Here is a 25,114-nt window from a genome sequence, read left to right on the forward strand (position 1 = left end):
TTTATTGTATTTGTCAGATGGTGTACAACTGTGTATCTTTTCCAAACTCTACATTTCAGTAAAGTCATTAGTTTGAAATTGGCCTTGATGAAAGTATTTAAACCTTAGAAATGGCAAAAGCTACATTTCAGGACCAATTTATTCCTTGGTTTTTTTGGAAAACTCCTTAAATGTTTATCAGTGTGCCACTGGCACATACCCAGTGGGGTCAAAGTCCACAGATGTAACTACTATCCCCATGAATTTTACCGGCTCAAGGGAAGAACCATTGATAAGTGTTTGTAGAGGAAGAACATTGGGTGGGCATTTTTTTTTTTTTAAGATATATTTATTTGAGGAGGAGAGAGAGAGAGAGAGAGAGTGTGTGTGTGTGTGTGTGAGTGTGTGTGTAAACAGGGGGAAAGGCAAAGGGAGAGAGAGAATCTCAAGCAGACTCCCCACTAAACACAGAGCCCAATGCTCATGACCCTAAGATCCTGACCTGAGCTGAAACCAAGAGTCCCATGCTCAAATGACTGAACCACCCTGGCCCCCCGGGAGGGCATTTTTGAGAGACAGATCAAGACCCCCAAAGAACTTCACATCCTAATTCCTGAAAGCTATTCATGGGTCTCTTTATATGTCAAAAGGGACTTTGCACATGTGATTAAGTTAAAGATCTTGAGTTGGGGAGCTTATCCTAGGTTATTTTAAGTGCACCCCATGTCATCCCATGAGATCTTATAAGAGTGGGGGAGAGTCAGTTAGAGAAAGATACAGCCAGAGAAGCAGAGGTCAACTACAGAGAGATGTGCAGATACCACGTTGCCAGCTTTACAAATACAGGGATGCAGGTGACCTCTGATACTGGAAAAAGCAAGGAAAGAAATTCACCCTTAAATGTAATATTCAATTAAATTAATAGCATCAGAACGTATCTGTCAGCCACTAAAGAGAAACCGTTTTCCAGTCACTGGTGCGTTCAGATTTTCTCAGGACTATGTTAATAAACCTTATTTTGATAAAGCCAATCCTGGAAGTCCTTTGCTCTGTCACAGTTTGAATTACTGAGTATTCTGGGTTTTTTTTCCCATGACCGTGGCAGTGATTCTTCCATTCCAGTGAGATTGCGAACGAGGACTCTGAGTCCTTGAAGCCCTGTACGGGATGGGGAACCCACCGGTTAGATTTGGAGTGGTCAACTTGGCTCACTTCACTGTATAACACTTACTCATATAAGCATTTCCATTTTAGCCAGGACTGCTGACTTGACACTGTGAATAGGTATTCCACAGACTGCAATAAATACCTTTCCTCCCAGTGGATAGAGTCTTACCAGGAGCGTGCTTCTTACCTCTTTCAGGCTGATGGTACTCCACAGGGTTTGTGATGGAAAGGTTAGGAACCAAGCCCCACTCTTTATTCCTCCGGCTGTCCTTATTTGTTTCCACATCTAATAAATTAGCATCTTGGATCACAAGACACAGGAAGAAATCTTCACTGCTTTGAACAGGATGCTGTGCTCTTCATTCTCTGCTTTCAGCTTTCTTGCTTCCTACAGGACCTTACTGTAGTAGCAGTAAGTACATAACGTACTCCAACCCTGGCCTTTCCCTAGAAATTTCCTAAAGCTACAGCACTGACAGGGTCATGACACAATCCTGAGACAGTAGAGGACAGTTTCCAATCACTAGGGTCATCCGTTTCGGAGCGAGGGTTGGTGCCTTCTCAAGGAAGCGTTGGCTCTTCTGCTTCGCTCATAGGTCCATCCTGAGGCATCAGCATCAGAAGATTAGCAATTTGTATTGTTGTTGGGAAAAACTGAAAGCTAACTCAGAGTGCCTTAAGCCAAATAAATAAATAAATAAAAAGTAATAACAAACTTCTCTATTACATTTTGGAATTTTTCTCACTCCTGAATTCTCATCCTTTTCTTTAGGTCCTTTGAGCGGAGGTTTTGTTATTCCAATAGGTCATAAAAATGTCATTAGTACTCTTGAATAACAACAGGGGTGATACAAAACAGCCACCACTGCCCCTCTGTGAATATTCTGTTGCTCTAAGCTCTTCATCTGTCCTTGCTTCTTTAATCCTCTGAGACCCCTTGAGATGCTACTCTTGTTCCTGTGACCACCATCTTACAGATGAGTACATTGAGACACTGAGAGGGTAAGGAGCTTGCTCAGGGTCTCACTCGTCAGTAAGTCGTGGGATTCAAACCCAGGCAGCCACAGGTGCTCCTGACCATCGCTGACCACCTCACTGTTACGCCTATGTGGAAAGGGAAGGCTTCCCAGATGGGAGCCCCGCAGTGGGGGTGGGGATGGTGGTGGTCAGAGCTTCTGCAGTCCTCCTTGAGGTCATCACTTTCCCTGTCCCAATCCTGCCCAGTCTCCATCCACACTTCGGCTTCACAGCTCAGACCTAGTTAGAAGATATTTTAGCTCCGTACCTCCAAGACTGATCTCCTAAATGTGGTTTGGGATGATCTCAACTGTAGGTGATAAAAGAAATCCTAATACTTTCAGGTGTGAATTTTGAGATTTGAACTTGTGATTTTAAATTATCCACGGTCTTTGTAGTCATTAGTATCTTCAAAAGCAGCCATCCTGCCCTGCAGTTTGGGCCTTTCCCTGTCCCTCAGATTGGGCTATGGAACCAAGTCCCTGGCTCTCGATAGCATTCATCCTGTGAAGCTGGTGAATTTGTTGTTGCATTCCCATGCCTCACGGGCAGCTGCCTCCCCAACCCAGACATGAATCAGTCCCAAGGCTCTTCCCCCACATAGACCCAATTCCCGGTGCTCCCTTTCCTCCTAAAAGTCTGCCTTTGGACAAATTAAAAATCCAATAATTTTGAGGATAATAATTTTCTTTGAAGGAGGAATTGCACACCCATGACTCAAACCAAAACAGGACCCAGGATAGTCCTGGGGAATCTCAGGAACCCAAGGGCAGATCCTTAGACCATTGCCATTAGGGTGTCTCCCTCCATCTGCTACCTGTCCTTGAGTGACACTGTCTTATATACAAAGATCAAACTGGGGTCTGACTTGCAGTGACATTGCTGTTTGTACCTCTGAAGCCTAGAACAGAAGAATCCTTGAGAGGAGGGAAATTATTGTTATTTTTGTTTACGTCTTGCCTACTTTCAAAAGGTCATTGAATGACTCATAGTCCTTTTGTCATCTGATACATACTAATTTCGTAATCTAGATGGTGTTTACCATATGCAACTTAAATATATAATTATACTCCATTTAATGGTATTTCAGTGGTGCAGACTTATGTTTTTGCAACCTTTTCTGTTTTAGCACTGTTGACATGTAAAAGCCCTTATCTGGTACCTCACATACTATCTGTCTTTCAAGGGTATGCTCTTGGTTTTTACTATGTATAATTAAGAACTTGAATGTATTTACTTTTATATTTAACTCTTAGGACTAATAATCTGTGAGAAATACTTAAGGCTGAAATTATATGTTATACATAAATGGTTTTTTTTTTTTTGCTTTTGTTTTTGTTTTAGAAATTGCCTTAAATCCCTTTTGGATACCGCAATGAAAGGATATAATGATAGTGGTGATGATGGTGATTACAGTAATAATTTAAACCCTATCAACTCCCTAGAAGAAATGAAGTTATGTCAATGTTTATAACATAATTTATCTCAGATCTAATTTTGACTTGTTTGTGTATAAATTTGTTTCACAGACACTAGTCCCCAAATCTTGAAAACAGAACACTAGTAGGTGCTAATATTGAGCACTGAGTCTAGCCCCTGAGTCAGACGCTTGCGGGGACGAGTGTTCTAAGGGACTCAGGGGTCTGACGGTATCTGTGACAGGGCAGGAGCTCTGGGCTAGGATCCACCCCCGCCCCAGATAGCTACAGGCTTTGAGTTTTCTTTTGACTCTTCCTGTTCTTTTTTTATACTTTTTAAACTTTTACTTTTAGTCCTTAATTTCCTTTAAAGTGAATTGTTCATAGGATTCATACGGTGGCTTTTTAAACCAAAGTGAAAATCCGTTTACTTCTTATTTATTGAAATACCTGAGGTTAACATCTACTTTTGTTCTGTTTTGCATTATCCTTGCTTGTTCTTTCGTTCGTTCTTCTGCTTCATGGACAGAATGCTTCGCTGGACATTTGCATGGTCCGGCTGGTCACAGGAATGGCTGGGTTAGGGCTCTAGACCTTGCTCCTTAGCATTTTGACATCAGATATTAGAGTAGTAGGCTAAACCTTTTGCTTCTCTTGCAAGAGTTACTGTTTTGTTTTGACTTCTAGTTGATTGCTTGAGACGCTTTATCCTTAAAATAGAGAAATCTCATGGGGTTTTTTCTTTTATTATTATTATTATTTTTTTTTTTTTGGATACTCAGACTTTTTAGTTTCTATACCTTTTTTTTCAGCTTGAGGAATAGTTACAAAATACTGCATTATACCCTTACTTTGCTATTCCTTTATTTTATGCCCACTATATCTTTATGCCTTGTATTTTTCCTCTCCATATTTTAGATCTCTACTTTTTATCCTCTCTTGCTATTACTTCTATCTTAACTTGAACTGGATAAAGTGCCTGCAGACACTGGCCGTGATAAGGATCGCTGACCTAGCGTGTTGCCATCCTTAGCAGCTAATTGGTGTCCCCGCGTGCTGATGCGTTAGCCTGATCGCCTGCCTCTGTCCTTCATAATGGTTAGGGTTAGTGGGGCACCTGGGTGGCTCAGTCGTTAAACATCACTCTTAATTTCAGCTCAGGTCTTGATCTCAGGGTCGTGAGTTCAAACTCCATGCTGGGCTCCACACTGGGCATGGAATGAATGAATGAATGAGTGAGTGAATGAATGAATGAATTAAGTTTAGGGTATTGGCCATATAGTTCCCATCAGGAAAATGCCCACCCCTAACCCACACCCTTTCTAGTCTGACTGAGCGACATAGGCAGCCCAAGGGCTTTTAAATGCTGCTGCTCTGCCCTGTCTTCTACCTATTCCCTCCTCATATCCTCATCCTTCCACAGTTAGGAATAAGCATGCAGTTCTTCTAGAGGCTCCTTGATTTATTTTTCAGTGACACTGCATTTTCTCCAGAAAGGTCATCAAAGGGTGATTTCTAGCTTATTTCAGTCTTTATCCCATCCATGTTCCTTATTTCCGGTTTCACACTGGGTGGTGATGGTTCTACCCCTTCCCCGTTGAATTTGATAGAGGGATGGTGAGGTTCAATATCAACGTTATATTGTGCTCCTAACCAACATGCATGACCTTTATTTTTGTCAAATGTATGTCCACACATACTCCATGTATAAACTTAGAGAGAGGGAGAGGTTACCAATAAAGAAACAAAAGAAATCAATCAGTAGTTCATCTGAACCTTTGCTTTGGCTGTTCTGCTGGGATACAAGTCATTTTTCTCCTTTGCTTCATCATATCACTCTGCCATCAGGGCTCAGGACACCCCTTTTCTATAAGTTCACTAACTCTCAGGTGCAAGTTCAAGTCCCCTTTTCATTGCAGTAAACTGTGATCACACAGGGTTGCATTTTCAGGTTGGACTCAGAGGAATCAAAGATCCTACCTCGAGAACTGGGTGTTTCCTGGCAGCTGCCAGGCACCAGTCTGAGGTCCCAGAGGGCCTCCGCCGCTCCCCAGACTCTCTGGGACTGCAGTCGAGTGTGCTCTGACCCCAGTGCCACAGACGAGGGCTCTAAGGGACATTTGCAGGCACATCACTGTCAGACGGGCTGGTGCAGTCATGACAGAGCTCTGTTTTATACCCTCAGCGCTACTTACTTGTTGTTTTCCTGAAGCCCTATCCTATACATCCATAGATTACGGGATTTGCTTACCAGACACAATGAGAACAGCCCAGGTCCAATCTGCTGAAGTACTCACTCCATAGCTAGAGACTCCAGCTGGCAGGAACCAGGGAGCCAGTCCTTTGCGTGATTCCAGGGAGATCTGACTGGGTGCCCCCATAAAGGAAGAGAGGGGCTCCCAGGCCCTTCCTTCTCAAGAATGTACCAGTTTTGTCTATCTCGTTATGCTTCTGTCTCTGGCAACCGTTAGATTCTACCACGTGATTCATGTGTCTAATTCATTAGATGAGTAGTTAGAAAAGTAGGAGAGTCTAGGTTTAAGGACCCGTAGTTTCTTGTTTTAATGCAGAATGATTGATCCTAGTGAAGATATGCTGATAATATCAAGTAAAATATCTGTGGATATTTATAAATATCTACAGTTAAAATTTTTGCTATGTTATTTAAATGAAAGGGTAGGAGGATTATATTCTACCATTCTGTGGGTTACAACGCATTGGAAGATGGCTTTCAGCCAAACACTAAAGCCAGTGAAATCAATTTAGGCCTTAGTCCATGTGGGCTGCCATAATACAACTATAGGCTGGCCAGCTTAGAAATGACATTTATTTATCACAGTTTGGGAGTCTGGGAAGTTCAAGATCAGAGTCCTAGCAGATTTGAAATCTGGTTAGAGCCCTCTTCCTGTTTCATAGATGGCGCTCTTCTCACTGTGTGTGTCCTCATGTGGCAGAGATGGGAAGCCAGCTCTCTGGACTCTGTTCTAAGGTCACCCATCCTGTCCATGAAGCTCCACCCCCATGACCTAATCACCTCCTAAAGGCCCCGCCTCCTAGTGCCATCACACTGGGAGTTAGGCTTCCATCTAGGAGTTTTGGGGATCTACAAACAGTCTAGAGCAGTTTTTTAAAATTAAATATTTTAATCTACTCATTTAGTATTCAATTGCTAATTTTGCCTAAGGTATCTCTTCTATTAACTACATAAGTGGTAGACCTTCTTTGGTACCTCTGCTGAATAGAATCTCTTCTGAGGTTTTGTGATATATACAGGTTAGTCTAAGGCAAAGCATAAAGTTGTTGGTATGTGTAGTACACATACCTTTTAGATAAATACCTTTCTAGCACTTCATGTTTTTATTTTTACCCTTTTAAAAGATTTTATTTATTTGACGGGGAGAGAGAGTGTACAAGTAGGGGGAGCGGCAGGCAGAGGGAGAGGGAGAAGCAGACTCCCCACTGAGCAGGGGGCCCAACTCGGGACTCGATCCCAGGACCCTGGAATCATGACCTGAGCGGAAGGCAGATTTTCACTGACTGAGCCACCCAGGCGTCCCCTTCCTAGAGTTCCGAAGGGAGGTCAGAGGGACATGGAGCCCAGCTGCCATCCCTATCATCGTTGTTTCTACTTCCCTTACAACCAGAGACGTCCACCTCCAGATGTGTGCCACAGCCTGTGTGCATTTTGTCTCCCTAGGGAGGATGAGCATGCCCTCATCCAACAGTACTGTCAGACGCTCGGAGGGGAGTCCCCGGTCAGCCAGCCCCAGAGCCCTGCTCAGATCTTGAAGTCGGTAGAACGGGAAGAACGTGGAGAACTGGAACGGATCATTGCCGACTTGGAGGAAGAACAAAGGTGCGTCTGACCTGGGAGAGGAAGCTGTGTCCCCCTGGGCAAACTTCTAAAAGGAAAGTCTTGAATGATACTTTCAGTATGATCCCTACCCATTCTCTTTTCAGAAGCGTGTTCTAAGAAACCCAGGTGGAGTCCAAGTTTTAGGGTAGGCTAACAAGCTAGGGCACTGGCTAAAGATCACTCACAGGAGGGTTCCCAGAGGGGTGACGTCTGTTAGAACACCTGCTTAAAGCTAAGAGTGTTGTTCCTGCTTACTCATCTCACTGTTCATAGATGTTTTTACCTAAGAAGAAAGAAGGAGCTGGAGTGAAATCTGGAGCTCGTGGGCAGTTTCAGGGAGAAGACGATGCACGCGGTGGTGATTCCAGTTTTTGCTTTTCTGCACTAGAAACTTGCAGGTGGAGTATGAGCAGCTGAAGGAGCAGCACCTGAGAAGGGGGCTCCCCGTTGGGTCGCCTCCAGACTCTGTCGTGTCTCCTCACCACACATCTGAGGACTCCGAACTCATAGCAGAAGCAAAACTCCTCCGGCAGCACAAAGGGCGGCTGGAGGCTAGGATGCAGATTTTAGAAGATCACAATAAGCAGCTTGAATCTCAACTCCACCGCCTTCGCCAGCTGCTGGAGCAGGTAGAGTGTGTGGGACTCGGGGCTGTGCCCACACCCGCTCCCCTCCCAGCCTGTCAGTCTCCGGGGGGAGTGGGGTGGTCCCAGTGTCCGCAGAGAGGCTCACTTGCTGCCTCTCACCTCCATGCTTAATTCCACTCTTCCAAAGGAAGCATCCCATCCGCCACTGCTCCAGAAATGTGTTTGCCCCACTTAAGATGGGATTTCCCATTCTTCTACCACACGGAAATCTGTTTCAGCTCTGAATCCTTTAAGGGAAGAGACCCTGTAACATACATGTGGGAATGCTGTAAGGGGAAGGAAGCCATTGGAGCTCTTTATGCCAAAGCCTTTTTTCCAGGGAACTATTTTTATGAAATTCAGTAGCAGATGCTTATTAATGTGCAGCTATTGTTTCCTAACATCAGGCCATAGTTTATGGCAGTGGTTTGCCCACTTTCTTGACAATAAGAAATACAACTTACATTATGATGAATGCATACCTGTATGATGAATACAGCATAGTAATTGCCATTATAAAAAAATTCCCTTATTTTCTATTTTTTTAACTTCCTTCCTCCCTTCCTCCTTCCCTTCCTTCCTTCTTCCCTTCCTCTCTTCCTCTCTTCTTTCCTGTGTTTCTCTGTACCTCCTCCCATTTTTCATCTCTTTCTCTTTCCTTTTTTTGTGCTGGTTGGCACCTACCAAATTAATTTTATAGCTTATCAGTGGATATTAGCCCACAGTTTTGAAAAATACTCTTCTTTGGATCTATAAGAAGCATCAACACAGCTTTTGCCTTCTTGGTGTTTGCAGTCTTATTAGGGACCAAAGCAAGATTGTACAATATTATAAGATAGTATCGCACATAAAGACACAGTACTATAGAAGATTAAGTACTTGATTACATCTAGCAGTTAAAGAATAGAAGTCACGAATTAGTGACTTAGTCACGAATTAGTCAGGAAGATGTCTGGGTAGCAGGTGCATATTGGGTAGAATCCCCACAGATGGGGCTAGACTTTCTTTTTCTTGAAGTATCCTTGACATCAACATTCATGTCATCATTCTCTGACCTATGTAGTGTGGGGTCCCAGGCAGTGACTAGGCAGTGCTTTTCTCCAGAAAGGATTTCTCCAACCAAAGGCAGAAGCAACTTTTCCTCCAGTGATCTTCTCAAATGTCAGAAAACCATCTTGTCACAGTTGCTGTCAGTATCTTTTAACTTGTCAGAATCATCCCAAACAGTGTGATTTCTGCATTACCTACACAGCAGGCCAGAGATCTCACCTTTAAACCATATACTTTTCTGTGTGACTTTCGCTATTTCAGGATTTGCATCAGACTGTTTTAGGGAAGGCTCACTTTGGGTCTCCAAACTGTGCATCATTAGAAAACAATAGTTTCCCTAGAGTGCCCCAAAGCCGGGCTTTCCCTAAGCCTTCTGGAATGTTTGAGTCTTCTCCGGTGCCACATTATAAGCACTATGAATTTGAAGTTTCTCTGTGGTGCCTGTGTGAGGGATGAATTTTCTCTTAAAATCTCTGATTTAAAATATGAAGTGTTATTATTAACCTAGTGCAGCGATAGAATCTTTGCAGAGGGAAGCTATGCTCAAAACCTTTATTTGCCATAGCCCGTTGGAGAGCTAACGGCTCTTCTGTTTCCATTACTCCCCTCCCCTCCCCCGACTCTCTCCATCCCATTAGACAGAGCTGCCTAATGGCTCATGTGCCTTCAGAATTGCACAGTAATGCTTTTAGAGATAGCCGATATCTAAATGGCTCTGTATATCCCAGACTGTGGACCTCTTATCTCTTCTTAATGATTTAGTATGAATGCCAAAAGTAGATGGAAAATTCACCTGACAGTAAAAACTGGCAAAACCACCAGACTTCAACTAATACAAATTTAATGGAGAAATCGGCATCAAAAACATTGTAATTTCTGCGTTCCCTGTAAGATGGATGACTCTTTCTAATTTGAGCACATACTTGTCAATGTATCCAGGACCATTTCAAAGCTTTGTGCAGAGAGGGTTTACAACGTGTTTACTATGTGTCAGATTCTGTTCTAATAATCTCAGTGGAAATCCTAACTGATCACCCTCCTCACAAATTCCTTTGATACCAGCATTCTTTTTACCATCCCCAGTTTATAAATAAAGAATTCAAGGCCTCGAAGGTTATAAAATTTGCTTAGAATCAGGTAGGTTCTGAGTGGCCGAATTTCAAGCATGGGAATCCAAAGTTGTGTCCTTATGTCTCCAGTGTGGCCTTAAATATTGATTTCAGTAAAGAAGTGAGCTGATTTTGAAATTGGATGCATTTACTGTATGAGAAACGGCACTCCTTTTTTAAAGATGAATGAACCCTTTTAAATTCACTTGGTTGAGCATCATGGAGAGAAAAATGGAGGGACAAAGCTGACATTGATAAATAAATCTCACGTTACAACCAGCTGAGCTCTTCTTGGAGCCCCAGTCGAAGGGGACAGACCACTCAGCACTCAGGGGAAGTAGTGGTGAGCCCACTAAACTGATGAAAACAGGTATTCTAAATGTCTGTGGCTGAAGAACTTGACGTGATTCAATCATCCATGGAAGTCAGAAACAGAAATGTTTTCCTTAGCAATTGTTTGAGTCCTTCCTCTGCTTTAACCTTTGAATGTGATTGCAGCCTGAATCTGATCCCCGAATCAACGGCGTCTCCCCCTGGGCTTCGCCTCAGCAGGCTGCCCTGAGCTACTCGCTGGATCCCGACCCTGGCCCTCAGTTCCACCAAGCAGGTTGGTGTCTCCGAGACCTGGCTAACTACCCCCCCCACCCCCCGCTGCTCTGAGTGTCACCGCTTGCTTAAGTTTTATTTATTTTTTTTATTTTTCTAAAAGATTTTATTTATTTATTTGACAGAGAAGAGAGAAAGAGGGAGCACAAGCAGGGGGAGTGGCAGGCAGTGGCAGAGGGAACTGCAGGCTCCCCACTGAGTAGAGAGCCCAATATGGGGCTCCATCCTGGGACCCTGAGATCATGACCTGAACTAAAGGCAGATGATTCACCCACTTGAGCCACCCAGATGCCCCTGTCTTTCATTTTATTAAATAGTGTGCTTACTCACCAGTGTCTTAGAGCATAAAGGAGTTTCATATTCCCTTTGTGCTCAGCTGCATATAAAGACATTTTAACAACATGAAAAAAGTAAACATCTTAGAATAATCATCTATAATGTATTTGCTTCTATAATGTGTAGTAGTGGATTGAATTTTGGCAAAAGATGAAAAAAAGTGCTCTTTCCTTTTGGTATGAGCAACAATTTACTTTTTGCTTTGCCTGCAGAATGATTTTTTTAAAAAATATATTTTCCATCTCTAAAATTTATATTTGTACATATTCAGGATATCATCCTAAAGTATATTATACCAAGAAGGTTTTTCTCTGCCCAAGTCTGGAAACTGAATGCTCTGCTTTTTCCATGCTAGTCCTTATAGACATTGCCACCTCCCCTGCCCCCATCATTGCCAAGGTCTCACCCAGCCTGTCATTAGTCACAAAGGGGCATGGCGCTGCTGCTAGAAGGACTCTGTCAGCTGGCATTCAGGAATGACATTTTGTTATTGATGAAATTTAAGTTCTAAAGTTTTACTGAGGACCACATATTTTAACCAAATTAATTTGTATTTAAGATATCTTTTGCTATATTAGTCAGAGGGAAACCTAAAATATTAATGTTATTTTAATTGTTTTAAATAAGTGACTTATTTTGCTATTTATTGGTTGTAGAATGAAAGACATCAAAGTAACAAGTATCTTCTAAAACACCTCTAGATTTGTGTCAGTGTAAGCCAGCCCATGCCAGAGTCTCCAAGAATAAAGAAGGAAGGAAAAAGAAACTGACAGAATTTTTTTATATGAAAAAAAAAGTGTAAAATAATGTCATTCCATCTAATATATTAAAATAATATAACCACATTACTTTTCACTCATAAATGTTCTCCTGGCACATGGAAGCTTCCAACAGAAATATCTAATACCTCTTATTGATATGAAATTATATTACCAACAAATTAATACAAAAATGGTTTATTGCCTAAAATTGTTGATTTAAGGAGAATGATTTTCACTTTGCTATATAGAGGCCAGGTTTCGTGTTTTCTGCCCATGTTGGGTTTTGGTGGAAGGCCTGACATTGTTCTTTTTCTCCACTGTCGCAGCGGCGGAGGACCTGCTGGCTCCCCCACAGGACACTGGCACGGACCTCACGGAGTTTATGGAGCAGATCAACAGTACTTTTCCATCTTGCTGCCGTGAGTATGAAGGGCCCTAACACCGTCAGGATGCTGTTCCCGTCCATGTCTTTATTCCTGCTTGGGGCCCTCTGTGTTCTTTGGCAGTATAGCAAAAACCAGTAGGAGAAACAGGACTGAATATTATTTAGAAAGAAATCAAGCATTCTACATGTTGACAAAGGAAATGAAGCACAGGCTGGACACTGTCACGTCCCTGGACTGCAGGGAGGATCCTGCTCTCGAAGCGCTTTCATTGTGCCTGACGGATGATACCGCGAAGGCAAACAAGACAAACCCCTTTGTGAAGTTTCCGTCTAGTGCAAACTCTCATAACAAACGTGTTATCACTTCAAAAAAGAGCTTTTAGCGGCACACCAAACAAGGCATGAAAATAACCTTTTCTGATGTAATTCTCTTTTTTTCTTTAAAAAAGATTTTATTTTTAAGTCATCTCTATACCCTGTGTGGGGCCCGAACCCACAACCCTGAGGTCAAGAGTCCCGTGTTCCCCCGACTAAGCCAGCCAGGCACCTGCACTCTCTTTGCTTCAGACATTATTCTCTGATGTCATCAGATTCAGTTCTGGAAGGGGATTATTTTCAGATTTTTTTTCTCTCTCTTACTTTCTTTCTCTGGTTTCTTTCCTCATGGAATAAAATAGTCAGTGCATAAAGGCCAAATAATTGAAGACATCGCAGATTATAACCCTGTGACTTATCCATATGAACAACCAAGAGCTAGAAAACAATCAAATGAAAGCAGCCCAAATCCCAGAGGAAATTACATAATGTTCTTCTTTATTGATTTTTTTACCAAACTTTTTTACTTCAACCTCTTGCCACCTCCCCATGAGCTTTCCCCAGAATCACTTGTGCTCTTTCCAATAGAGGCCACTTACTTGCATGTGTGCATATTGCTTGATACTCAGTTTATTTTAAATAATCTCTTAAAGAAATAGGAATGTTTTACTTATGATTTTTAGGGTGATTTCCTCTAAAATTGATTTTTAAACCTAGGCAGCCACTAAGTTAGGATTTTAGCATGTACATACACTACCGTATATATTATATGACATGGTATATATGTGTATTATATATGTATATGTGTGTGTATATGTGTGTGTGTGTGTGTATAGTAGTATATCTATAAAACAGCTCCTTACATCACCCTTTTTCATCCTGTCCTCAAAAGATACCATCCTAAGTGATGAAAAAAGGCATTACCAGGAAGGTAGTTAAATAAGATATATTGACTTCATTAAAAAAATATGCTTCAACTTATACAATTCTACAGTTTATAAAAATGCCATCATTAGCAGAAAGCGGAAATAGCTATTTGAAATATAGTCTTCCCTGAATTTTCAGAAGTATTTGCCTAAAGCACATAGTGCAGTTTCCGTAAACACGTAAATACATTTATATTTGGGAGTTGTCATTTTCCATTTACTGTCTGTGACTATACTTCTCAAAGTTTCATGAACTGTATTTACTATATGTCTGTCCCCACACTCACTCCCCAAAAAACATGTGCGCGCGCACACACACACACACACACAACTTTTTTGGCCCTCTAGACTCTCGCAGAGGCTTAAGAGAGCCATTTGAAGCCTGTATGCCATCAGATTGTTGCTTCTATTCTAGGCTAAGAGCCACAGTAGATGAGCACATTATGTCATTCACATTAAGGTTGGATTTTCTAGAGATTTTAATTCAGGGTTGTATGTTACTTAATGGCTAGACAAGAACTCATTATAGTCACTGTGAAACCTAGAATTTAAAGATTAAATTTCTAAATGAAACTGCTTTTTAGTTCAGCTTAAATCCAAATACATTAATAATTAGTGAAGAACAAATTCTATCAACCAAAGCCTGTTTAGAAGTTTGCATTTAAATGTTATGATGGACATGTTCAATCTGAAAGTCATTTGTCAAAGAGTTAGGGTGGGAAGTATGTTGAATTAAATGCTCTACAGTGACTATGGAGGTATAGTTTCCATATTCACATTTTTATATTAAAAATGCATGATGTGTCGATTTTTAAAGTTTGTCATAAAGCAATGACTCTTAAATCTTTTCTGTAGTGTATTCTTATATCTAGATAGTATAAAAGACTAATCTGTCTTATTTTGGAAGAGAATGTAATTAAATATAAATGATAATCATAAGAATAAAACAAAAATAAAGAAAAAAGGAGATAAATATGTTCATCTCACTTTATGGCTTCCCTTAAAGGTACATATAAAATTCCTATTGGTTGGAATCTCATTAATGATTAATAGATATCATTGGTTCCTGAGACAGACGTATCCCTTCAGTGGGACCTACATGACAGGTTAAATTCCTACTTTGCCTGGTACCCTTGCCACCCGTGCCCTAAGATTCTTTCATGGGACAGTGGCCCCATGTTCTCCTAGTCTTACATTCGTACATCCACAGATTTTTCACATTAGTTATAATTTTCCATGCACAAGCATTACTAGTCAAATGTTATTCTGAAGATTTCAAGTATATCCCATGCAAGAAATGATGTATGGTGTCTTTTATAATCCTCTGAATTTCATACCTTATTGTTTTTGGTTTCTGAGATTCTGTTATTTGGCTTTAGTCTGCTCTTGTTCATATTTATATTCTATGTTTTGCTTTGGTAATATAAAAATCTCCATGATAAGAACAGCTTTCCCTAGAAATAAGGGATGAATTTACTTATTTATAAAATTGATACATATTTTAATTGCATCTAAAGTTATTATTAAGCCTTTTAAAAATTGATGCAAAGTAGAAATAGCACCTGATTTAGACTTTGTGCCCAATACATGTTTCTGAATTGAATGAATGAATGAATGATTACCTTTTTCTAACCAGGAAGGTTTAATTGGTAAAGTTTACCCTAGATACTACATAGACGTTTTATAGGATTCATTTACTTTGTTGCCCCTTTTAAGTTGCTCAGCTAGCAAATCTTTTAATAAACCTTTGCATTCCCAAAGCTTCCTGACCACCTTTGGAGGATTTTTCAGCAAATCAGATTGGCACTCTCCCAATGCCAAACCCATCCCTTGAGCCCCTGTTACTAATGAGAACTTTAAAACTGCTTGTCACCAGCATACAATGAATTGATCTGCATGTTAATCTTGACTTCTGATCCTTTGTGGATTAAAAATTAGCATGGTCACAAGTGAATTTACACTTGTGGCAATCCTGGAATTAAAACGAAGCTGTATTCATAAATCCTAATTGCATGAATTGCCTACTTAAACATAGCATTTCTCCCCTCCTGGGTCTGTATACTGTAATGCATAACACGTTAGAATTTGTGTCTCAAGTTAATATCCCGGTTGCTCCTGATCGCATCCTTGAATTATTGCCTTTTAAAGTCTTCTTTTAATTATTTACATTACGTTTCAGAGCAGAAAGGAAGGCATTTCCATCTTTTCTTGACAAGGCGTTAATGAAAGGAATTTCATTGTGGTGCCCATTAACTAATGTACATACTAAAATTTTCACTGGCTGCTCTAACATTTCTTTTTGTGTAAATTCTCAGTTTTTCCATTTATGTCATCCAAATATACAAGATATACAAAATATACAAATATATATATACAAATATACAAAATATACAAGGACTGAATATTTTTGGCTGACAGATCATTAAATGCTTTTAAAATTATCTATGGGCATATTTTCACTGTGAATTGCCCATATTTATTAAACTTGAGTGATGTTCATCACAAACTCAAAACCTACTAAAATGCAAGGGTTTCCTGGCTTCTTTTAGAAATAGATGTGTGTGGTTTGCTCAGGAGAATAATCAGAGCCTTTTATTTGATATAAAGTTATAGGGTGAGGGGTGCCTCGGTGGCTCATTTGGTTAAGTGTCCAATTCCTGATCTCAGCTTGGGTCCTGATCTCAGGGTTGTGAGTTCAAGGCACACCCAGTGTAAAGCCTACTTAAAACAAAACAAAATAAAATAAAATAAAATAAAATAAAATAAAATAAAATAAAATAAAATAAAATAAATAGTTATAGGGTTCATGATGCTGATTTGGAGCAAGAGGGATTTGATTTCTGGTTGGGGTTGGATGCTATGCAGAAGAGAAGTGTGGGTGTCTGTATTGTATTTAATTCTAATGCAATGGAGTGTTCCCTCAGTGTGGTTCAGTGGGAAGGACATCCACTCTCCTGTTTTCCTGCTGTAACTTACGTATCTGGTAGGACGAGGCTGGATTTTAGCCTCATTCTTCCCTCAGGTATGGAGGGGGCTCACACTTTCCCTCCAGGCATCATAAAGTTGCCCTTTTTTGTTTACTCTGTTTTTCTCACAAAGTACCCACTGTGTGGTCATGGGTTTTTCCCTCACTCTCTCTTCTTCTTCTTTTTTTTTTCCCCTCAGCACAAAAAAATCGAGAGATGGAAGGAGTGCAACATGGTAGATGATTAGGGATGTTTCTTATTTGACCCAGAACAGATGTTACCCTCCTGGAGGGGGCAGAACACACCCCCTCAACCCAGCGGCCTCTGCCCACCCTTACAGTGCCCACAGGCCAACTGCATTTGCTGTGTTTTCTAGAACCAGGAAGGAATGGAGTGGCCCAGATGCAAAGGCAAATTTGTCACCATAGTTCACCTTCTCCAACTGGGCCCTCCAAGCACAGTGATTAGCCTTAGGGCCCACTAGACTACCAGAGGGTGAGGCCAGCCCTCTGTTTGAGCAAACTCATTGCCACGAGTTTTCTAGGCCTTTGGGGCCAAGGTGAGCCAAGGGTGGCAGAACCTGAAGACACATGCCCTTCATTTCCCTCATCACGTGTTGGTCAGGATTTATGCTGTTCAACAAAATATGTAGAACTTGCTCTGTTCAGAGACGTAAACCAAATGCATGGCCTGATTTCAATGGGAAATATTGAGATTTTTATTTTCAAAACCAATTAGCTACTGATGTTTTGGTATGTGCTTATTTGAGAGAGCCAGCATATGTTTTGCATATTTTGGTAGAACTTTAATATCTTAAAGGACATGGAATGTGAGAAACTAGGGAAAAGAAACTAGTCTTTGTTAAAACACATAGCCACAAAGGAAAAAAAAAAAAAAAAAGAAAGAAAGAAAGAAAAGGAAAAGAAACGAAAAACCAAAACCTGTTTCTTATGGACCCAGCACGCTTCCTGCTGTGCTACTCTGCTTTCTCATTTTCTTATTAGCACCCATTTAACAGCTGGGAGCTGGGAACACTCTCCAGTTTTGCATGCCTCTGGGCAGGGAACCAGCAAGGCCACCAGAGCTCCTTCAACTGATTTCTTTTGTTTTCTCTTTCAGCCAATCTCCCCAGCAGGCCACAGGTAAGTGTTAATGGGGTTGATTGGCTTGGGGCTTGTTGATTATAACAAGTAAGTTGATTACTGGAGTAAGCAGATGAGCTGCTCTTGATTTTAGTGCTATACTTTGTTCCCCAAGTAAATTAGTAAACTTGCTTGACATTTCAATGTTAGTTAATTCTGTCAGTCTGGGGAGGGGAAACCCCTCTCAGGTTAGTTCTTCCAGATGCCCCAAAATACCAAGTGCCTGATCCTTTGTGTTCTAAAAGCTTTTTACTGGCCTCATATGAATTGTGCAAAATCACCCTGGATAGATCTGGCTGACCAGTGCCCTCCCAGATTTGCAGTATCACAGAACATGGACTTAAAAATCATGACTGCAGTGGTACACAAAATGATTTTGGTACTTTGAGGGGCAGGTGTTTTGTTTTTTCCTTTAAGTGTGTTGAAAAGGAGAAGGGAGGAATTTACTGAGAAAGGTCAGCAGCTCTACCTTGATACCTGGCGGTATCAGGGCTCTTAGTGCTCAGGAGCCACAAGACCACAGCACATCTTTGGAGAACATTTTCTTTCCTGAGCTTGTATATGAATCTTGAACCTCCTGATTGTGTCACTGTCTTAATGGCAAGAGGGGCTGGGGTCTTCACGGGAATCACAGACAGGTGGTCTGTAGAACCTGGAGGGAAGAAAAGGAAATCTCATGCCAGTTAGCAGATGTGAGGTATGAGCTCAGGAGATGTGAGGGGAGAGCTTGGTGAGGAAGATTATGCTGATTGCTTGTGTCATCTCAGTGAATCAGAAGCCAGGGCTTCAGCAGGGCTGAGGATGGGAGGAAGTGTCCAAGGCGTGAGGAGATCCTAGAGGATGTGCCCTAGCTGCTTGGAGATCAAGAGATCATGGACAGGGAAGTAGTGTGAGTGCAAGGCAGTGTTCAGCATGACTTCTGGTGCCTGCCTGTGAACTTAATGTGAGGCCATCTGCAAGGCTGTGTGTTGTCTCCTGGCCACATTCAAGTTCATAAGCACAGGTACCAGAGTAGGCTGAGTGTTGCATTTTACCAGAGTTGAAGTCATGGTTTGGCCCAGAGAGTGCAACAGTTCAAGGGAAGAGGCAGAGACATGCTGATAATGATTGGACCAGACATCTAAACTTGTAGGAAAAGAAGTGAAGACATGTTAGGTGCAGGAGACAGAAAAAAAAGGCAGGAGGAACAATGAATTGTGGTAGCAAAGGGTGGATGGCGTTGGGGTCCTAATGGAAGTAGGTGAGAAAGTAGGGGTAGTTGTCAGAAGGCAGGATGATTGAAATTGAAGTGTTGGGGGGGGGGGGGTTGAGGTATTGGTGATAGTGATGGTATTTGGAAGTTTGCATAGCTGACAGGGCTGGAGGACAGGTTCACTGGAGGAGAGGAGCTCGAGGAACTGAGAGGCCAGGGTTTAAGAAGAACATCTGTGTGGATATTGAAATCATGGAGATTTAAACATAGTTTTAGCTTGGTGGCGGTGAACCGTTCTTCAAAAAAGTAAGGGAACATGAGCCAAGGGCTCAGAAGATGACTGTATCGTGGGGTGGTAGAGTCTGATGGTGTGAGACTCAAAGTTGGGTGGGAAGAGAGAGGAAAAGGCCTGAATAAACGTAATGTGGATTTAGAAAGCAGTTATCTAATCCATGAAGAGTAGAGGAGATAAAAAATGGCCATATGTGAGGAGGTTTGGGAGGAAGCGTGTCTTCAAGGAAGATCTGGGTATTGATGAGAGCAACCAACTGGAGGACACATTCAGAGAAGAATCAAAGGATGTGAATTTTAATGATGATGGATCCAGCTGTTTGACATTCCCTTTAAAAGATTGTTGCCACTCCCCTGAGCGTGGCCCAGATTTATATCTTCTCAGGGCTATGTACATTGGCCCAGGTCCATTAACTGGAGCCACCGCTCACCCTGAGACTATAAGTCCTGTCTTTCATTCCTCTTGTCTGGACCCCAGCATGGATTGGGGACCAGTTGGAATTGTCAAGGGTATCCCCTTAGCCATAGACCTCCCACAGTCCCCCAGGGAGAGACTGGACCCTTGAACCAGCCTCATCCACTCACCCTTGGTACCTCCAGCAAGAAAAAGCCAAGTCCTCTCGATTTTAACCTGGTTTCCAGCCTGGGCACAAGACAAGTTTTCCAAAACATCCTCTCTGGTTGGCTGCAATGATAAAAAGCAGATTAGATGCCTTCTGCATGGAAGAGAAAGACCTCCTCCCGGGGAGCGAAAGTCACAAGGGAATAGAGGGTTCTGTTCAAACACAGCAGAATGGGATTTGACTTGTTCTGAAAGAAGCACTTTGATTTCTCAGAAGAGATGTGACAGGTCCCTCCTATGTACTGTCTTTGTAAATGTTGCTCTGACAGCACTGTTTCCCTTCCTGCAGGCAATGTGAAGTATCCCTCTAGCCAACTGACATTTCCTGACTGCCAGTGTTGCCCTTTTCAGCAAATGCCAATTCCAAGTTCCATTGAATCAGAACTCCATGGCTCCTTGACACATGCTGTTGAGTGCTGACTGTGTGTTCTACTGAAGGAGTAAAACACTGACTATCCAAAGAGAAAAGGATATTTTGTTTTTATAATAATCATATATTATTGTTTATTGTTTTCTTCTTCCCTTTCTATGCAACTGTAAATTAATGAACAGAGTGGTATTTGGAAATGGTAATACATTTGTCACTGATTTGTATACTGTATACAGCATTGGGAAAATGGGTGGGGGCTTTCTAATATGATACCTTCTTTTTAATAACCATGACAAAAATTGCATAAGAATGAGAAAACAATGTTACATTTTTACATTCCTTCATATTAACCTTGTACAATAACTTCATTTATTTTTTCCTCTCCTTTACCATTACGTTTTGGTTATTTATAATTTATCAGCCACATGACCAAATGGATTTCCTTGTGTCTGTTTCCATGATTTGGCCAAATTACTAAATTCATGTATTTCAATCAAATATTTATGTGTATGATTTAGGCCACATCTCTGTGTATGCCGCTGAACTGCATTTAAACATCATATACTTCACTTCTTTAGTGACCACTTGGATAACCACAGTCAAAGCCCTGTGGGGCCTCCCTGGCATTCCCATTGGGATTTGTTTCCTGCATTTTATTTCCCTGCCCTATGTAAGTAGGTCTTGATTTCTTAATTTATTTCATGTCCCAGTCTATATGATAGAGGAGACTCAAAGCAGGATTCTAATAATCTCAAAGATCATTTCACCAAAGGTTACCCATTTACATAAACATTTTCATTTTGACATAGAAACAAAACATGGGATAACTTTTTTTTCACTGCAAAGTCTTGATTTTCATCATTAAATACACAGCAGACCTTTCCTTCATTGTGCTACCAGGACACATCTTTGTCTTCAGTTCCCTTTGAAGAGAACTTTATTTTTGTTTACATATACTCAAGTCATTTGTAATTCTTGAAATTCCCAGTCATTTTCTTTCTGACAGCAGACACAAATTTAATGCATATTTCATTTTACCTTTCGGGTGAATGATTACATTTTTTTATTACTTTTCATTTGATCAATTTATTTGAAAGGGATGTTTATCAAAAACCTATGTCACTGCTTCCACAGAGGAATGAAATTAATACTTAGATGGTGGTACCCCTGCCTGTACCTTTGAGTACATTCACTTAGGTGTTTCATTCAACTTCTGATTTAACCTTTAATTGATTCAGTTGAAACATGTTATGTAATCACCAAATGTAGAGAAACCAAAACAAACAAACAAACAAACAGTGAAAATAATGTGTTTTGATTCAGCATACATACATTTAAAACATCAGGACATTTTAACTTTGGGTTCTCTTGACCTGGGATTTGGCCAGAAGGAGGCTTAAAGTTAGAAATTGCTATTCTTTTAGAATAGGTTGGGTGGGTTGGGGGGCAAGGGTGTCTATTTGCAGCCTAGATATTTTGAGAAGAAAATTGTTTTATATAAGAGGAAAGCCATGACCACCTTTCTACCTCAGATCCATCTTCATCCATTGTGTTGGAAATAGCTTTATGCTGCTGCAGTCCGCAAAATTTAGAGCTTTTATCAGACCACATCAAACCCAAGAAAATCACCTATTTAAAGAAAAAAAAATTTCCCTGAACTCTGAACTACAAGTTGTAGATTTGGTGTCTTCCTTGTTCTTTCTTTGAAAAAATACGTATTCATTTTTTTCTGCTTGTAATTGTGTGCAACATGTCTTCTCTCTGCTATTAAAGAAAAGCTACAGAAAACACTACATTGTAACCTTCTAAGTAATAATAAAAAAGAAATATATCACAATAACAACAAGGGGAAATAAGTATGTAGTTCTTTTGAAATATGTGGTAAAGAACTAATCATAGACTATCATCTAATCTGGTTACATGTTGTATTTTTCATCCTGAATAAAAGTAATTTTAACACAAGATGACTTTGATATTCTTAAGCTGTGTTCATTGATAGAATCTAAGCTCTCAGTGTACATTTGTGAAAATAAAATATAAAAAGAGCCTGTATACTGATAACCTGCATTTTTTCCTCTATTTTCTCATACCCACTAATACATCGTTTCTCTTGTTCTCATTGTCTCGTTCTTTCTCTGTGTCTCTTCTCTCTTATTTATATGATTCTCAATTTCCTTTACAAATAGAAAGCTCATCAATAGGGAGAAATAATTTTGGATGTTAAGAACATGTACATTAAGCCCTATTGGGCTTCTGTTTTAGTAACTTAGGTACTGTTGGTATTTACTCGGTTACTCTTCCAAATTCACTTTTAGCCTCATGCCCTTAAATAATGTGTTTTTACATGTGCCCTGAATTTTAACCATTCTTATAGTGGGTTTAATCCCTTCCTGAAGCCATCCCATAGGAAATAGTGCTGAGAATTGTATTACTTGATTCTAAAAGTAAAAGCTTTCTATGAAATAGAAAAATCCCCAAATATGTAACTTGGTAAAATAAAATGGATATATTCTAATGAACACATATTTCAAACATCTTGTCTGCCCCAAAGTAACATTCACATTAAATAATCTTAAGGAAACAATTGTTGAGTTCCAGTGACCTATTGAGTAGGTAGTTGAAAACGGAAATGAGAACAGAAGAAAATGTATTTTTTTAAAGGGGTGTATGTATTTGAGAGAAAGAAAGCACATGAGTGGTGCAGGGTGGCGGGAAGAAGTAGAGAGGTAGAGAGAATCTCAAGCTCTCTTCCCCTTGCGTGGGGAGCCTGAAGCAGAGCTTGATCTCAATACCCTGAGATCACCACCTGAGCTGAAACCAAGAATCAGACGCCCAGCTGACTGGGCCACCCAGGAGCCCCTATATGTACATTTTTAAACAATGTCCATTCAGCTGTTTTAGTCAACCAACTTTTTCAGAGGCTTTTCTGAATTCATTAGTTGAAAATTTAATGTAAATACAGTAAAACACCACTGACACCACACCACCCAGTACTATAGGTAGAATCTAAAAACTTCATTGCCATACAAAATCAGCTAGTGTTCTGGTGAAGTTAATTAAGCGATTGGAGTGAGCCTCGATGGAGGCCAAGAGCCAGTCGCATCCGTGCTATGTCCACTTCCTGGGGTAGGAGTTTTCTGTTGGCATGATAATCGGTATGGCAACCATAAAACCTCAATGAGAAGGATTTAATTTGTCTTTAATTTATGGGATGTGAGGAGGCAGGACTCCTCTGCTCACACCTGGACTTGCCCAGATATCTTGGGTTGACTGGCTATTGAGGGACGTGGGGTGGCCAGACTGGATGGTAGCAGCAAACTGGCTGGGTTCTTGCACTCACTAGGGAGTTAACTGGGTATGTTCTCCTACACTGACCCATGCTGGGGGAGCAAATGTAGGGCTTTGCTAAGAACTGGCACACCACCATTTGTACCAAATCCTGTTTGTCAAAGCAAATGGCAAGGCTAGGTATGGATACTCAATCCTACCTCTTTTATGAGAGCAGCTGTGAAGTCTCTGAGGGTGTGGCTACAGAGAGGGACCACCAGGTTTCCTGGTATGAACTTCGAGGAGGTAAAGCAGGACACTTAGGCCAAAATACCAATATGTCCATTTCCTTGGGCATTATGTCCACTCTCTCATTGGAATGAGAAGGGGTGTGGACATTTTACAAGGCATTTTTTGAAAACAAAGATCAAGATCAGCCCTTCCTCCCTAGGCTACCAATCCAATTTCAGAGATTGACACAAGTAGGAAAACTTAGCATGTTCTCTGCCCAAAACGTTGGAGTGGGAGAAGACCTCAGGACTGATACTAAAATGAGAAAAATAAAAAATAAACATAAATAAAGCAGAAAAAGGCTAGATGAAAAATGGAACAGAAGGGATATTATTTTAAACTTCTTAGGTTTGTTCAAACTGAGTTGCTAATGTTTAGTTGGAAGGACACACAATATAAGAGGGTCTTAGCTTTGACCAAATGAGTACGTCCCTGTGATATTATGTCCCTGCCAAGCATTTGTTTAGAAACATGCAATTTATTTACCCTTTCTATAAAGTTAACCAACCTGGCACTAATCTCTCATTTTGAAGGTATTCCAATTTGTGGCATAGTTTCATATTTTTGAATATTTGCAGTGTATGCTCTGCTCAGATAGTCTTTTATAGACAGCTTATTTTTTTGGTACTCTTTTGAGTTTTGTATGTGGGTAATTACAAAAAATTAATTGACAGTTTGCCCTCAGCCTAGCTCTGTCCTCTTCTAGAAAGCACAAACTTTGAATCTGTAATTAAATGAGATGAGTTCCCAGGCTGCCATGGGATGTAATTACAATTAGTTCCTGATATTACTTCTTTTAGCCCACTTTTCAAAAGTATTGTAATACTGATTTTAAGTTTTTACTTCAAATCAATTTTTTAAATTTACATAAAATAAAATGACATTCTAAAACTGTTGGGAAGAATTGAGTTGTTCTAGTGTAAATCTGACGTAAGCCTATCAAAATCTAGAACAGTCTGATTATTATTCCCTGTGAATCTCATGAGCTATGTTTACTGCTTGGCAAATTGCGGACAGCCACACATAGCAGCGGGGATGTGTACGGGCTCGCTTTCGAAAGTTCACCCTGACCCCATCCTCCTGTGTCCTGTTCTCTCCTCACTTCCATGCCCACCAAGCAGGTTTATCTTGTCAGTGATGCCGAAAATAAGGTGTTGCTTCATGTATAACAGAAAACAGCCTGGGGGTGCCTGGCTTGCTCAGTGGGTTAAAGCTTCTGCCTTCAGCTCAGGTCATGATCTCAGGGTCCTGGGATCGAGCCCCACATCAGGCTCTCTGATCAGCAGGGAGCTTGCTCCCCCCCCCCCCCCCCACCGCCCCGCCTGCTTCTCTGCCTACTTGTGATCTCTGCCAGCCAAATAAATAAACAAATAAAACAAACAGACAAACAAACCAAAAAACCCAGAAAGCAGTCTGGATACT

The 25,114-nt window shown here is 40.8% G+C and overlaps 1 protein-coding gene across 5 annotated transcripts in view; it reads left to right on the forward strand.

The window, feature by feature from the left end:
- UTRN (utrophin) overlaps window positions 1-22,096 on the forward strand; it is a 501,914-nt gene extending 479,818 nt beyond the window's left edge. For all 5 annotated transcript variants that reach the window (XM_059400879.1, XM_059400881.1, XM_059400882.1 and 2 more), the window contains 6 exons: window positions 7,279-7,437; window positions 7,826-8,066; window positions 10,721-10,829; window positions 12,252-12,344; window positions 17,637-17,659; window positions 20,054-22,096. In XM_059400879.1, coding sequence (XP_059256862.1) covers window positions 7,279-7,437; window positions 7,826-8,066; window positions 10,721-10,829; window positions 12,252-12,344; window positions 17,637-17,659; window positions 20,054-20,062 — 634 coding nt within the window. In that variant the 3' untranslated portion in view covers window positions 20,063-22,096. The remainder of the gene's footprint in view (window positions 1-7,278; window positions 7,438-7,825; window positions 8,067-10,720; window positions 10,830-12,251; window positions 12,345-17,636; window positions 17,660-20,053) is intronic.
- Window positions 22,097-25,114: the final 3,018 nt, after the last annotated feature.

Source organism: Mustela nigripes, chromosome 5 (genome assembly GCF_022355385.1).
Source record: "Mustela nigripes isolate SB6536 chromosome 5, MUSNIG.SB6536, whole genome shotgun sequence".
Lineage (NCBI taxonomy): Eukaryota > Metazoa > Chordata > Mammalia > Carnivora > Mustelidae > Mustela > Mustela nigripes.